The sequence below is a fragment of the Otolemur garnettii genome, unplaced genomic scaffold (genome assembly GCF_000181295.1).
Source record: "Otolemur garnettii isolate 467f Iridium unplaced genomic scaffold, OtoGar3 scaffold00083, whole genome shotgun sequence".
Lineage (NCBI taxonomy): Eukaryota > Metazoa > Chordata > Mammalia > Primates > Galagidae > Otolemur > Otolemur garnettii.
Genome location: NW_003852478.1, coordinates 4,525,689 through 4,537,864, shown reverse-complemented (window position 1 = coordinate 4,537,864; position 12,176 = coordinate 4,525,689). Strand labels below are relative to the sequence as shown.

The 12,176-nt window shown below is 40.2% G+C and overlaps 1 protein-coding gene across 1 annotated transcript in view; it reads right to left on the bottom strand.

Annotated features, from left to right (window-relative positions):
* Nucleotides 1-4,173: 4,173 nt before the first annotated feature.
* The window catches only part of NIPAL1 (NIPA like domain containing 1), a 17,541-nt gene continuing 9,538 nt past the window's right edge, over nt 4,174-12,176 (bottom strand). The window contains exons 3-6 of the mRNA XM_023515988.1: nt 10,654-10,710; nt 8,741-8,831; nt 6,658-6,818; nt 4,174-6,043 (exon numbers count right to left, since the gene is read on the bottom strand). Coding sequence (XP_023371756.1) covers nt 5,424-6,043; nt 6,658-6,818; nt 8,741-8,831; nt 10,654-10,710 — 929 coding nt within the window. The 3' untranslated portion in view covers nt 4,174-5,423. The remainder of the gene's footprint in view (nt 6,044-6,657; nt 6,819-8,740; nt 8,832-10,653; nt 10,711-12,176) is intronic.

Genomic DNA, 12,176 nt, shown 5'->3' with positions numbered 1-12,176 from the left:
TGTGGGCCCAGCTCCTCAGACCCGTACAGACCGGTACCGGCCCATTGCCCGGGGTTGGGGACTGCAGATGTCCAGGCTTCTCACAGAGAAGAACGACCCGGCCGGCTCAGTGTCTGGGCGGTGAGTCCCTGGAGGAGCGTTCGGGGCGGGCTGAGATCCGCGCGGTTCCCCCGCCGGCTGGACTTCCCGGCTGGACTTCCCGGCTGGATTCCCGAAGCCCGACGGTGGCGGCCAGTTCTGGGCAGACAGAGGTCAGGCTGTGGCTCCCTCGTCCCCGGGGCCGACCTGGTCTGTCCGAGTGGTGACTGGGCCTCCGCTGGCTGAGCGCGGCCACCCGGCCTGGTCTGCTGGGCGCCCCGTCCCCCGACGGCTGACCAGGGAGGAGCTGCGCACCCCGGAGCCCACGGTGAAGGGGCAGCTTCCGTCCGAGCTTGGGGACACCCGCTTCCCCGTCACTGTCACAGACGTGACCTTGAAAAACCAACACGCCCTCGAAGCCAAAGTTTGCTGCTAAACTAATCGTCCCCTCGTGATTGGTCACTGAAGATGGAAGGGCGGCTCGGGCAGTTGGCGCCCTCAGAGTTGGGGGGCTGCAACCCAGCAAAGCTTTCGGGGGGGAAAAATGGTGCTCCCGGGCGGCGCCTGTGCTCACAGGGGTAGGGCGCCCGTCCCACATGCCGGAGGTGGCAGGTTCAAACCCAGCCTCGGCCAAAAACCAAAAAAAAAGTTGCTCCCTTGTTAAGGTGAAAATTAAGAATCTTTGTGACCTCAGTTTACCTCTTGGACCCCTCTGTTAAGCCCCTCCAGCATGCTGCAGGGTTAGGGACACACAGGCGCAGCTGCTGAGGGACCTGCAGACAGCTCGGCGACCTCCACCAAGTCCCCCTTCCTTACACCTGTGTCCACATTTGGAGAATCAGCAGTTTGGGGTGTTGGGAGGCTTGGAGTTTGGGCCTCATTTGGGCCCTAACCTTGTGATAAAAAATAGCACATTCCTTTGTGTATAAAATTGTGGGTGCCAGGCACGGGTAACAGAGAGGTCTCTTGTACCCCGGACAATTCATTTCTATGAATTGAAAACTACCGAGGGAGTTGTTCTCAAACGGGTTCAAATTAAAACAGGGAAAAGTGAAGAAGATGTGGCCAGGTAGCTAATGCGGGAAACAAAGCGGAGATTCCCCAGGGCCAGAAGGAAGTTCCCCCAGGGCTTGTAAAGCATGGCCGCAGGTATTTTTATAATACGTTTTAAAAGTACTGAACTCAGGGGAGGTATTATGACACTGACAGCTTTGAGTTTCTCTCTTGTTCAATAAAATTACTGAAGGATAAGACAGTTTCCTTTGTTCAGGCACCAAATCAGTTAGATGGGAGATGGTTTTGTGGAGAGCCTTCTTCTAGAGACAAATTCCAATTTCAAGGGAAATGAAACGCCAAAATTAACATCAGTGTAGATGTTTTTGACACGTTGAAACTTTTTAATCTAAAACAAAATGGGAATCTTTTCGTGAGTAATCTGCTTACTTCTATAAACTAAAAATTGAACTCAAAAGCATTTTGAGCATTAAACTACTTTATTGCAAATGAAAAATATACAGAAACATTTGTACATTTTCTAAAATGAACAGTATCGAGAAATATTTGAAAAATATAAAAATTTGTGAGTTTATTCAAAATATCTGAGAATATTTCACATATATTCTATAAGTGATTTCTCCACAAAGCTTTGTTAAAAAGTGAAAATTAGCATTTAGGTTTTTTTCTATTATAAGTTTTAAGAAAAATTTTTATTGGAATAATCTTGCCTTGGTGTTGAGATAGTACAATACAATTCGCTTTCACTTGGATTATTTAAAAGGAGCTAAATAATGTAGCACAAATTCAGAAAAGTGAAGAATGTATGAACTGGCACTGATTCTTATTTCTCTAGTATTAAAACAGTAGGAATTGAAGTGTTGATTCAAAGAGTCCTAAATTTTATTATAGGTGCCTGTTATACATCAGACATCAAAGTGATTTCCATGTATTTAATATAATACTTAAAAAAATAGGCCTTTATTTCATGCTGCTAAGTCTAAATAGCTGCATAAACACTCTGTAATCTGAACGAACACAATCATTTAGCATTGACCTAATAAAAATTGAAATAAAAAATAAAATTGTTATCTTTGTAGAAGTAGGAAAAGCTTTCCATTTGTCCTTTGTAAGTATAAGTTTGCAATCCTTTGTAATCCTTAATGACACATAATGCATAATAAATCTTAACATACACGTATCTACACAACGACAAAGTATTATATATACAAACCACTGCTTAAGACTAACACAGCTACTCTGAATATGGGGATCCAGCATTTTATTCTTCCTTAGACCCTATCTTCCTACATGGGAAAAGTAATTTTTAGTGTTACATTTGCAATGACATTTTGTTTGCTTAATGCATGTGCCCATCAGTGATTTTTATATACTGGATTTTTCAAATATTTTATTGTTTAAACATACTTCAACTTATTAAATCTTTCTCAGACTTCCTCCAGGGAATATATGTCAATACCAGTTCATTTTCCAACCCGTGGCGTGCATTGATCCAAGTGTTCCAGCAACCTTTGTCCTGGGCACAATCTACCGAGGGCAAAACTTTGTAACAGGTGGAACTTAAGAAATGTCTGAAACATAACTTCGTAAGAGCACAGCCTCAGGCGGATGTCAAGAAAAATGCTGTTCACTTCCTCACCAAGAAGGTGTTCTCTAGAAACTAATAAAGGTTGCAACACTAAAAAGAAAAACATTAGGTGAATTTTTACAATTTTTAAATGTCACCTTTTCAGAAGATACTTTTCCTAAAAACTTGTGCTCATAGCTTATGTATCTGAAATACAAGTAAAGTGAAACAGTAATCAACAGAGTAAACATGTATTAAACCTGAGGTACCAACCCATGGACCTTCCATGGATTATCAATTTTCAGAAATTTAGACTGCACTGAATTGCACTCAGCACTAAACTGTTGGAGGCTGGGCCCAGAAGAGCATCCTTCAATCCCAGCAGTTTGGGAGGCCGAGGCTGGAGGATCACTTGAGGACTTATCTCTAAAATTTTTTTTTAAAAAATCAGGTGGGCATGGTAATGTGTGCCTGTAGTCTTAGCTACCTTGGGAGGCTCAGGCAGTAGGATTTTTGGAGGCCAAAACTTTTAAGCTGCAGTGAACTGTGATCACATCACCTGACGTGAGTGACAGAGTGAGACCTTGTCTTAAAAACAAACAAACAAACAAACACTAAACTATGCCCAAGAGACTACCAAGGCACTGCAGGGCCTTGCAGCCATCTCAGGCTGTCACTGTGAACATCAGTCATAGTTCAGTAGGAACTGGAGAAATGCTGAAGTCAGTTTAATAGAATTCTCAATAAAGACTTTACTGTTATTATCCTGGGTAGTCTTGAGCTATCTTAGAAACCAAAAACAAAACTAAAAACATTTGATGTTACAGCAGAAAAATTCAAGTCAACCCGAAAGTTTTTTTTTTTTTTCTCTAATGACAACTTTTTGGTTAGGATTTTTGTTTTTGAGAAATATAAATTGAGTCTAAAAATAAAATAGCCAGTTTCTTTTTTATAAAATCAATAAACAATAGGAAATATTTCCACAAACATTAAAAACCACCAAAAATGTTATTCCTGCTATGCATTTGAAATGAGATTGAAAGTTTTAATGTGCTGGAGGTATTTTCCTATAATAGCCCATGATCTTAATACAGTAGAACCCCCATCATTGACTACCTCTCTATACTGACCACCTCCTTAAGTTGACCTAATTTTCACAGACCAGACAAGCACCACATGTACATATCAGTACAGTAGGCCTAGTCCCCTGTATTGATCACCTCCATATGTTGACCAGTTTCTTAAGTCCTTCGGGTGGTCAACTTAAAGAGGTTCTACTGTATTTTGGTTCCTAGGAAGTTAATTATTCTATTCTCCTAAAAAAACTTATCAATAAAGCTATATGAAAAAAAGGATGAAATTTAACAGAAAAAGATAATATACCACTTATTATGGTAGGATACACCTACACCTAGTTTTATAGGTGAGTGAAAGAACCTTTTAATAAAGGTAAAAGAGAGCGGTGCCTGTGGCTCAAAGGAGTAAGGCACCTTTCCCATATGCCGGAGGTGGTGTGTTCGAGCCCAGCCCCGGCCAAAAACTGCAAAAAGAAAAGGTAAAAGAACCACATTTTTAGAGAACTATTAAAAGAATTTGTTCAGGTTTTTGCAAAGATTTTTCTGATTCTAGTCTGTGAAAAACCTACACTTTAATGGGCTTAAAATATTTAAACCCATTAAAACATTTGAATATTTAAAAACATTTGAGAAAAACTAAATTGTGCAATATAATCCTGAAGTAATGTAGCAATTATTTATAAAAAATCTCTACATCAAAAATAACAGCACATACCTTTGGGATAACAGTAAATAAAAGGAATATGAACACGAGTAACTCCAAAGCTGAATTCACTTGGACTTTTCCAGAAACTCCATTTTGTCTTATGTCCCCCAGGTCTAAGTTAAAGGCACCTGTGAACACAATCATTTGTGTGTTCATAAAAAGAAAAAAAAAACTGTATTTCTTCACCTGAGATAATTGGTAATTAACTCCTATGGTTTGTCAATAAATTACAATCCGTCAGCTCTTCATGGGAAGGCTGTCTTGTGAGTTCCCTCTCACTAAGGAATAGATTTCTACAGCAGGCCTGTTTTTCTCTGTAACACTCACTCAGTGCCTATCTAGTTTAAAAAGAAGGAATCTGTGGAAGGGAGTACAAAGCACCAGCGACCTTACTTTTAAGTTTTAATAATTTGAAATTATGATTCAGAGAATGGTGACTGACACTCTGCTTATCAGAGCACAGTCAACTTTATATCCATGAATTATCACCAGCCTAACGAGCCATGTGGCAGAGTCAAGTAGATTGTGGCCAGACAAAAGATTATTCTGAGATACATATAACTCTTTGTCCATTTCTTTTTATGCTTAGGGAATATTTCAAAAGTTTGCAGAAATGAAAAGAAGCATATGTCTTCTGGAAGAGGATAAAAACTCAATTTTCAAATTCAATGGCCAAAATGAAGGCATTTTCACTTGGCCTCACATCTACATTATTAGCTAGAACTTTAAAAATGCTAACTTTGAAGCTGGGTGTTGTGGTAGGCACCTGTGGTCTCAGCTACCTGGGAGGCCGAAGCAGGAGGATTGCTGGAGCCCAAGAGTTTGAGGTTGCTGTGAGCTTTGATGCCAAGGCACTGTATCCTGAGGAACAGAGTGTGATTCTGTCTTTTAAAAAAAAGCTAATTTTCCTAGTGGTTCTTCCTAAAAAGTGAGCATTCCTTCTCGTCTCTGAATGTCTCATATTGGCTAAATTTCAGAGTTTCTAGAGACTTTGACCACCAGTTCTGCTAAACAAGGTAATATCATCATTGTACCCGGGGGTCAAATGCTCCATGTTCTCCAGTAAAGCGTAATTGTTTTCATTGCCATTCAGAGAGAGGACTTCTTTCCTGGCCGTGGACGTCAGCTCGCTCCAGGTAATGTCAGTATTCTTGAAAGCATGTAGAAGGAAGATGCCATTGATAATGGTGAAGAACCCACTCAGAGTCCCAATGACATCTCCAGCTTTCATGCCGTACCACTCCTGGAACAAGATGGCAGAGCAGGTCACCACCATGGACGTGAAGAACACGTAGTAGATGGGAGTCACCAGAGACGTATTGAACGTGTCCAGTGCCTTGTTGAGATAGTTGATCTGTGTAGCCACTGAGAGCACAAGGACAGCCAGCAAAACAAAAACCAGGGGATTCTTGTAAACTGGCTTCCATTCCAAAAGTTCCTTAATGGCAATTCCCAGACCTTTGACGGAAGAAACTGAAAATGCTCCAATCAAAGAACAGATTGAAATGTAGACCAATATATTGGTCTGTCCTTTCCTGGGAGCCACAATCAAAATCAGCACCAATGAGATCACAATTATGATCACCGCGAAGGAAATAAATCCTGTGAGGAAGGGAAAAGAATCACACTTCAGAAAATGCTAATCTCACCAATAACACTGTTGGGTAGGGCAAGTATTGGCAGATTCACTTTTTATTTTCAGAGATAGAAAGTAGCAATGATTTGGGTTTGACTATAAGTCTGTTTCTCACACCTGTAATCCTACCACTCTAGAAGGCCGAGGTTGGTGTATTGCTTGAGCTCAGGAGTTCAAGACCAGCCTGAGCAAGAGCAAGACACTGTCTGCGTTAAAAACAGAAAAACTAGCTGGACCTTATGGCAGGTGGCTGTAGTCTCAGACACTTGGGAGACTGAGGCAAAAGGATCGCTTGAGCCCAAGAGTTTGAGCTTCTTGTGAGCTATGACACCACAGCGGCACTCTAACCAGGGTCTTCTACCTCCACCATCTTCCCCTTTCATTGTATAGAGGGGAAGCATGAACGTAAGTTCTGTTATCTTTTTAGAAGATCTGTAATGTTCCCCCAAACCATACGGTATCTCATGATCCACCGATAGGTTTGTAGGAAGCCTATTACAATATGACTACATACTACAAATATCATTTGATGAGGAGAGAAAGTAGAGCAGAATTTGTTTCTGTAAGTTGGATCACAGACCTGGATCTCTTAATTTCATTTCCATTTCATGCAAAGAAGTGACTTCCTCTTCTTGTGGGGCATGGATAACCATCACAGTTGACCCCAGTATACTTAATATGCAGCCCATTTTTCCATGAATGTTCAAGTGCTCATTTAAAAAATAAGAAGACAATATTGCACTGTTCGGAGAGAAAAAAATAAAATCACCATAGTTCAAGACCTTTGAATCCCATGGCAGCTCTGAAGTCATACTGTGCTACATGACACCTTGTATCCCAATGGGCTGACTTGAATTTGCTGTGTGATACTGAACTACATGATTAATCTGAAGCTCAGAATTGATAGTCACTCCCATCTGCTTCATTGCTTTTGTATTTGAAGAGCTGTACTAGACATTCTACGTTTATCCCTGTAATCTTCCCATGACTTCCAAGAGGTCTTTCTCAATTCCTTTTCAATGTCCTTCATCTTCTTCTGCAAAGCTAAGCAAAATGGAAGATCTTTTATATCTTACTGGCCTGATCCATTTAGAGCATCTGTGCCCATGAAAGTTTCAAAGAAAGATACATTCCTGAAAAAGAATTTCTTTACTCAGGGCTAATATTTAGCTATTTCACACTATTATAATCACACAGACCATAAAAATATTGAAATACACAGTGTCCCAAAAGTTTCTATACATAGGAAAAAATTAAATAGATAACATGGCAAATGAAAAATAACAATAGATATCTTGGAACATGTTTGCCATGGGTGGGAGAGAAAACTTGGGGGGGGGGTGTAGAAAGAGGTAGTCAACACATATAGGATACTTGGTAAAATCCTGTAATGAATATTTTGTAAACAAAGATACATTTGGCTGTAATTTCTCATTTTCCGTATGTATGACAACTTTTGGGACACCCTGTACTTCCATTGTACCTGCCACTGCCAGGATCCTCCCACCGATTCCATGTTGCTTTTAACACTTCAGCTGCCATGGCCTCAGGAAATTACATGTTGGCACTGGATGGACACCAGAGTGTACCAACCCACTGCTCCTCCAGTAGGCTTGCTCTGGCTCCTGCACACCAGCTTCCTTCCTCTAATAACCAGTATTCCCAGGACTCGAATTATCAGTGCCCATCTGTCTCCGACTAAGATCAATTACCAGGTGCTTTCCTAGAGTCGCCCTCACGTGGCCACTTGTAGAACTGCAGCCCCGGTAAAAACACTACAGCTGCGAAGAACTAGTCAATGCAGAGACAAGTTTTGTAAGCTCTTCGTGTGTATTACTCATCCATTTCTCACAAGGATCTTACTAAAAAAGTAAATGGAAAAGGGTAGGCCCAATCATAAGCTTTCTACTAGACGTTTATAATGAATGGAAGAGAAAATACAAAAAGACCCCAGACAGTTAAATGATAGCCTAAGACTTCATGGACTGATTGAACATGTTCATTTGGGATCATAATAAAGACCCATTCAATAAAAATAGATTCATATTTTATGAAAACTTTTCCTATTCTAGTACCAAAGGGTCTCCAAACAGAAGTATCTAGCAGACAGCGCAAGAATTGTAGTGAGAGTTGAAATTCAGCCTAAGCACCGTGTTTTTTAAGTCCTCTGATAACTATGGTCACTAAACACCATGACGAGAGAGAGTTAAACGGAGTCTGGAAATGTGCTCGGGGAGAGATCAAAATCTGCCAGCTTCATTGCGTCATCACAAATACAACACACAATTACTTTATGTTAGCAGGAAAGCAAGCTCACCTTGTCATAGGTTTTCTAAATAATAATATGACAATCTATTTCCCAGTTCTACTGCTATTTGTTTTGTAGTCTTCTCAAGTTACTACTTTTGTGATTTGTTTTTTAGGCAAGGAAAAAAAATACTGTCCCATTTTACAGATGAGGAAACTGAGGTTAAGTGACTTGTCCAAAGCTTGTCAGCGGTCCCAGAAATGATTTTGGGGTCTTCTCGGAGCCCAGGCTGGTCTAGACTTTTCTTGTTGTGGTTGTTTGGAGAGATAGTTAGCTATAAATATGTTTCTTATGGTTTACATTGACTTTGGTATTAAAATACCTACAGAATCCAAGTTTATTATTGTGCACATACCTTATGAGAACACTCAGAGCTCCCAGGGGGGTGACCAAGGTGGCAGGTGCGAAGGTGTAAGCAGCAAAATTCGCAGCCTCTCCTGCTCCCACTAGAATGTAAGCAGAAGCACTGATTTAGAAGTTACTTATTTTTAAGAAGAGAAAAACAAATGTGCCTTGGAAACCATTGGGCTTTTCCCTCAAAGACACTGAACTAGTAGCTAAAAGGAACGAGGCAGTTTATTTTGCAGAGGGTAGGAGAGAACTGGTATTGAGGGCCACAGATAAACTGTAACTCCTACAAACTCAACTAACTACAAACACTCAACTCCTACAAACACAGATAAACTGTAACTCCTACAAACTCAACTAATACAATGGTGACAGATGAATGCACATTTGCAATGACTTTTAATAGGGATTTCAGTTAATTCAGTACTGAACACATATCTGGTTACTCTGACGAACCTAGTGGAGGTAGCTTTGCCGTAAGTAGAGAATTATTCCATTTGCTCCAGAATATCTACTGCTTTGCAAATGAGCAACGACAACCAAAACCCACTTGCAAAATCAGAACATTTTATAGAGATTCAGCATCTAGGTGGGGCAGCCAGGAATGCCCAGGACAGGCCCAGGAAGTCAGGCCTCTCTGAACTGCACCCGATCTACAGGCAAGTACAGTGTTTCAGTCGCTTACAGCTGTTTTCAAGGCTTCCTGACATGCTCCTGGATGGGATGTTTTTCTTACCCCCCAGGAACTCTAGCCTTCCCTGAGATAGTGCAGATGCAGATAACTACCCAGGATGAGGGGAATCATTCTGAGAGCTGGGATCTTGCACTGGGGCCAAATCATTCTCACAGATCACAACTGGACACAGGCCCACGGAACGCAGTATCTTCATACCGCCAGACTCCAGCAGGCAAACGCTTATTGCAGATAAAGGAACACTGGTTTGCTTTCTCCGTTTCTCTGGGGGCTATGCTGCATCCCCCACATCAGCAAGAGTCACGAGCATTATGAAAACATCGTAAAACAAATCTAAACTCACAGGACAGAATAATCAGGAAACTCCTCTCATAAAAAGAGCCACAGCAGTTTTCTTAGAATACTATGCTTTCCTGGAGTACTTCTTTATATTACTTGTATTCTTATCTTTCTAGATAGCGTTCCAGGAAAATACTGTGACTTTATGATCCAAGTACCCTTTGTCTCGTCACTTACCTAATCTCTAATGTATGCTTTTCCCTCTTCAGTACTGGAATAAGCCTTTTTACATGGCGAGAATAAAATGGTAAGGTAGCCATAATATTCTCCTTATATTTTCAGTCTAAAGTGTGGGGAGAAGCTGGGGGAGATGCAAGTAAGAGAGAAAGAGAAAAAGAGAATCATCCAAATATCTATCTGGGACCCTTCCAGTATAGTCCTTGTCAACTTTCATTCAAATAAAGTAGGAAAATGGATATTAAAATGCCTTAAAAACTGAAAGGTCTAGACACATTTAGACTATTTTTATTCACGATTCTTTTAGATTCTACCACTTATTAAGGAAAAGATACCCAGAGTTCCTTCCTATAACAGTATCTCACAAATGCTGAACTGTCTTACTTGGTGGGGGAAAATACAGGGAAGCCGTAGGACTTCCGCCTGCAGAGGGAGGTGACTGCAGGTGTTATGAAACCAGCTCTGTGGTGCCCTTTTGGGGAAGGGGAAGGTTCAGGCTGGGCTTTAATATTTCGATGCAGCAATCATCTGATTTCTTAGTACAGAGAATATATGATAGCCGCACACAAAAATTTAGACTTAAATTCTACCCTTGGCAGGAAGATAAATGAATCAATCTTGATAATATAATCTACTATCATTTTCATTGTTTATCACATAATCTATTTATCATTTCCAATCAAACACCATTCTCAGTACTAAGAACTTACTTGACAATAATCCTGCCCACCACAGCCATTCCTTCAGATAAGAATGTCCACCATGTCCTAGGAAAATACCAAAAATTAAAATTAAGTTCCAAAGGGGAAGAAGAAGGAGTGAATAATTGACTTCACTTCCAGGAAAGGAACTGTAGGATTATAGTTGGAAAAAAAATCAAGTTAGTAAATCTTTTAGCCTGCTCACTTCCAAAGATCTTCTAAAGCTTTCTGTCATGTCACTATGTCACCTTTGATTTCCATGGAAAGTATTTTTTCTTTGTAAGAAATTTTATTTAATCAACAGGGTCGCTGTATTTGTGTCAGTCAGAGGAATGGATATAGAAAATCATGAACTCTAAATGCTTTGTTTCAGCCATGCCTACAGTTAAGACCAGAAAATCACAAGTTACACTGGTACCTAATGAGGTTGTAAGGAAGGATCCGGCGGACATAAGAACTTCTGAGATGTTTGGATTTGTGAATCAGAGAGTAAGGAGCATCCAGCAGACGGACTCCACTCACACTCTCTGTCTTGCCAGGAGGATGCTGAGTGTCTTCCTGGTCTACTGAAAAGAGCCAAAAACTCTCCTAAGGTATTGAAGGAGTTGCCGTAGTCGCTACTGTAATCTGTGACCTGGAGTCATTGTTATATGTTTGCTGTAGAAAATGGCAAAGTTTCTCATCATTTCCCGGAATTTGAGTGGGAAAAGTAAATATTTTACTATCATTAAACTAAACAGGATACATAAGCTATGAATATTACCTTGCAAAGACATTAACTATCTTCACCTAGGGTTTTTTTCCTTACAAAATTTTCAAATAACTAAATTAAATGATATTACGATACCGGATCTTACTATTATTTCGTTGGTATCTGTTTGGGCAGTAACAAAATACTTACCCACATATGTGTATGGGTCTTTTGGATCTCTGAGTTTGTGTTCTTACTTCCAGGCTTTGCCTTGTTTCTGGTAGGGACCAATCTTTTTCTTACTGAGTGCAGACACTCTTTCTATGTTATGAAACTTAGGTACCTTTTGGCATCTGTTTCATCATTTCCCCCCAATATATCATTTATTTTTCAGTTTCAGTTAAGGTGTTTCCATATAGAATTCTTTTTGGTCAGTCTAGACAATCTCTTCCCTTATACGGAATAGATTCTTCCTTTACCATTATGCTTGGAAAAGCCTGCTTTTTGGTTGTTTTAAAAAATTATTTCATTTTAAATTTAACTCTAAACTGTCTAGAATTTATTTTGCCTAATGGTATTAAGTAAACCTTTCACATTTTCCTTCTCTAATGTGTTTTTAATTGTCTCAATACTTTCAATCAAATAACTCATCCTCTCTCCACTGGTTTGAAATGTCACTTTAAAAAATTTATATATTGGGTGGTGCCCGTAGCACAGTGGTTACAGTGCCAACAACATGCACCAAGGGTGGTGGGTTTGAACCTGGCCCAGGTCAGCTAAATATCAATAACAACTGCAACCCAAAAATGGCCAGGCATTGTGGCGGGTGCCTGTGGTCTCA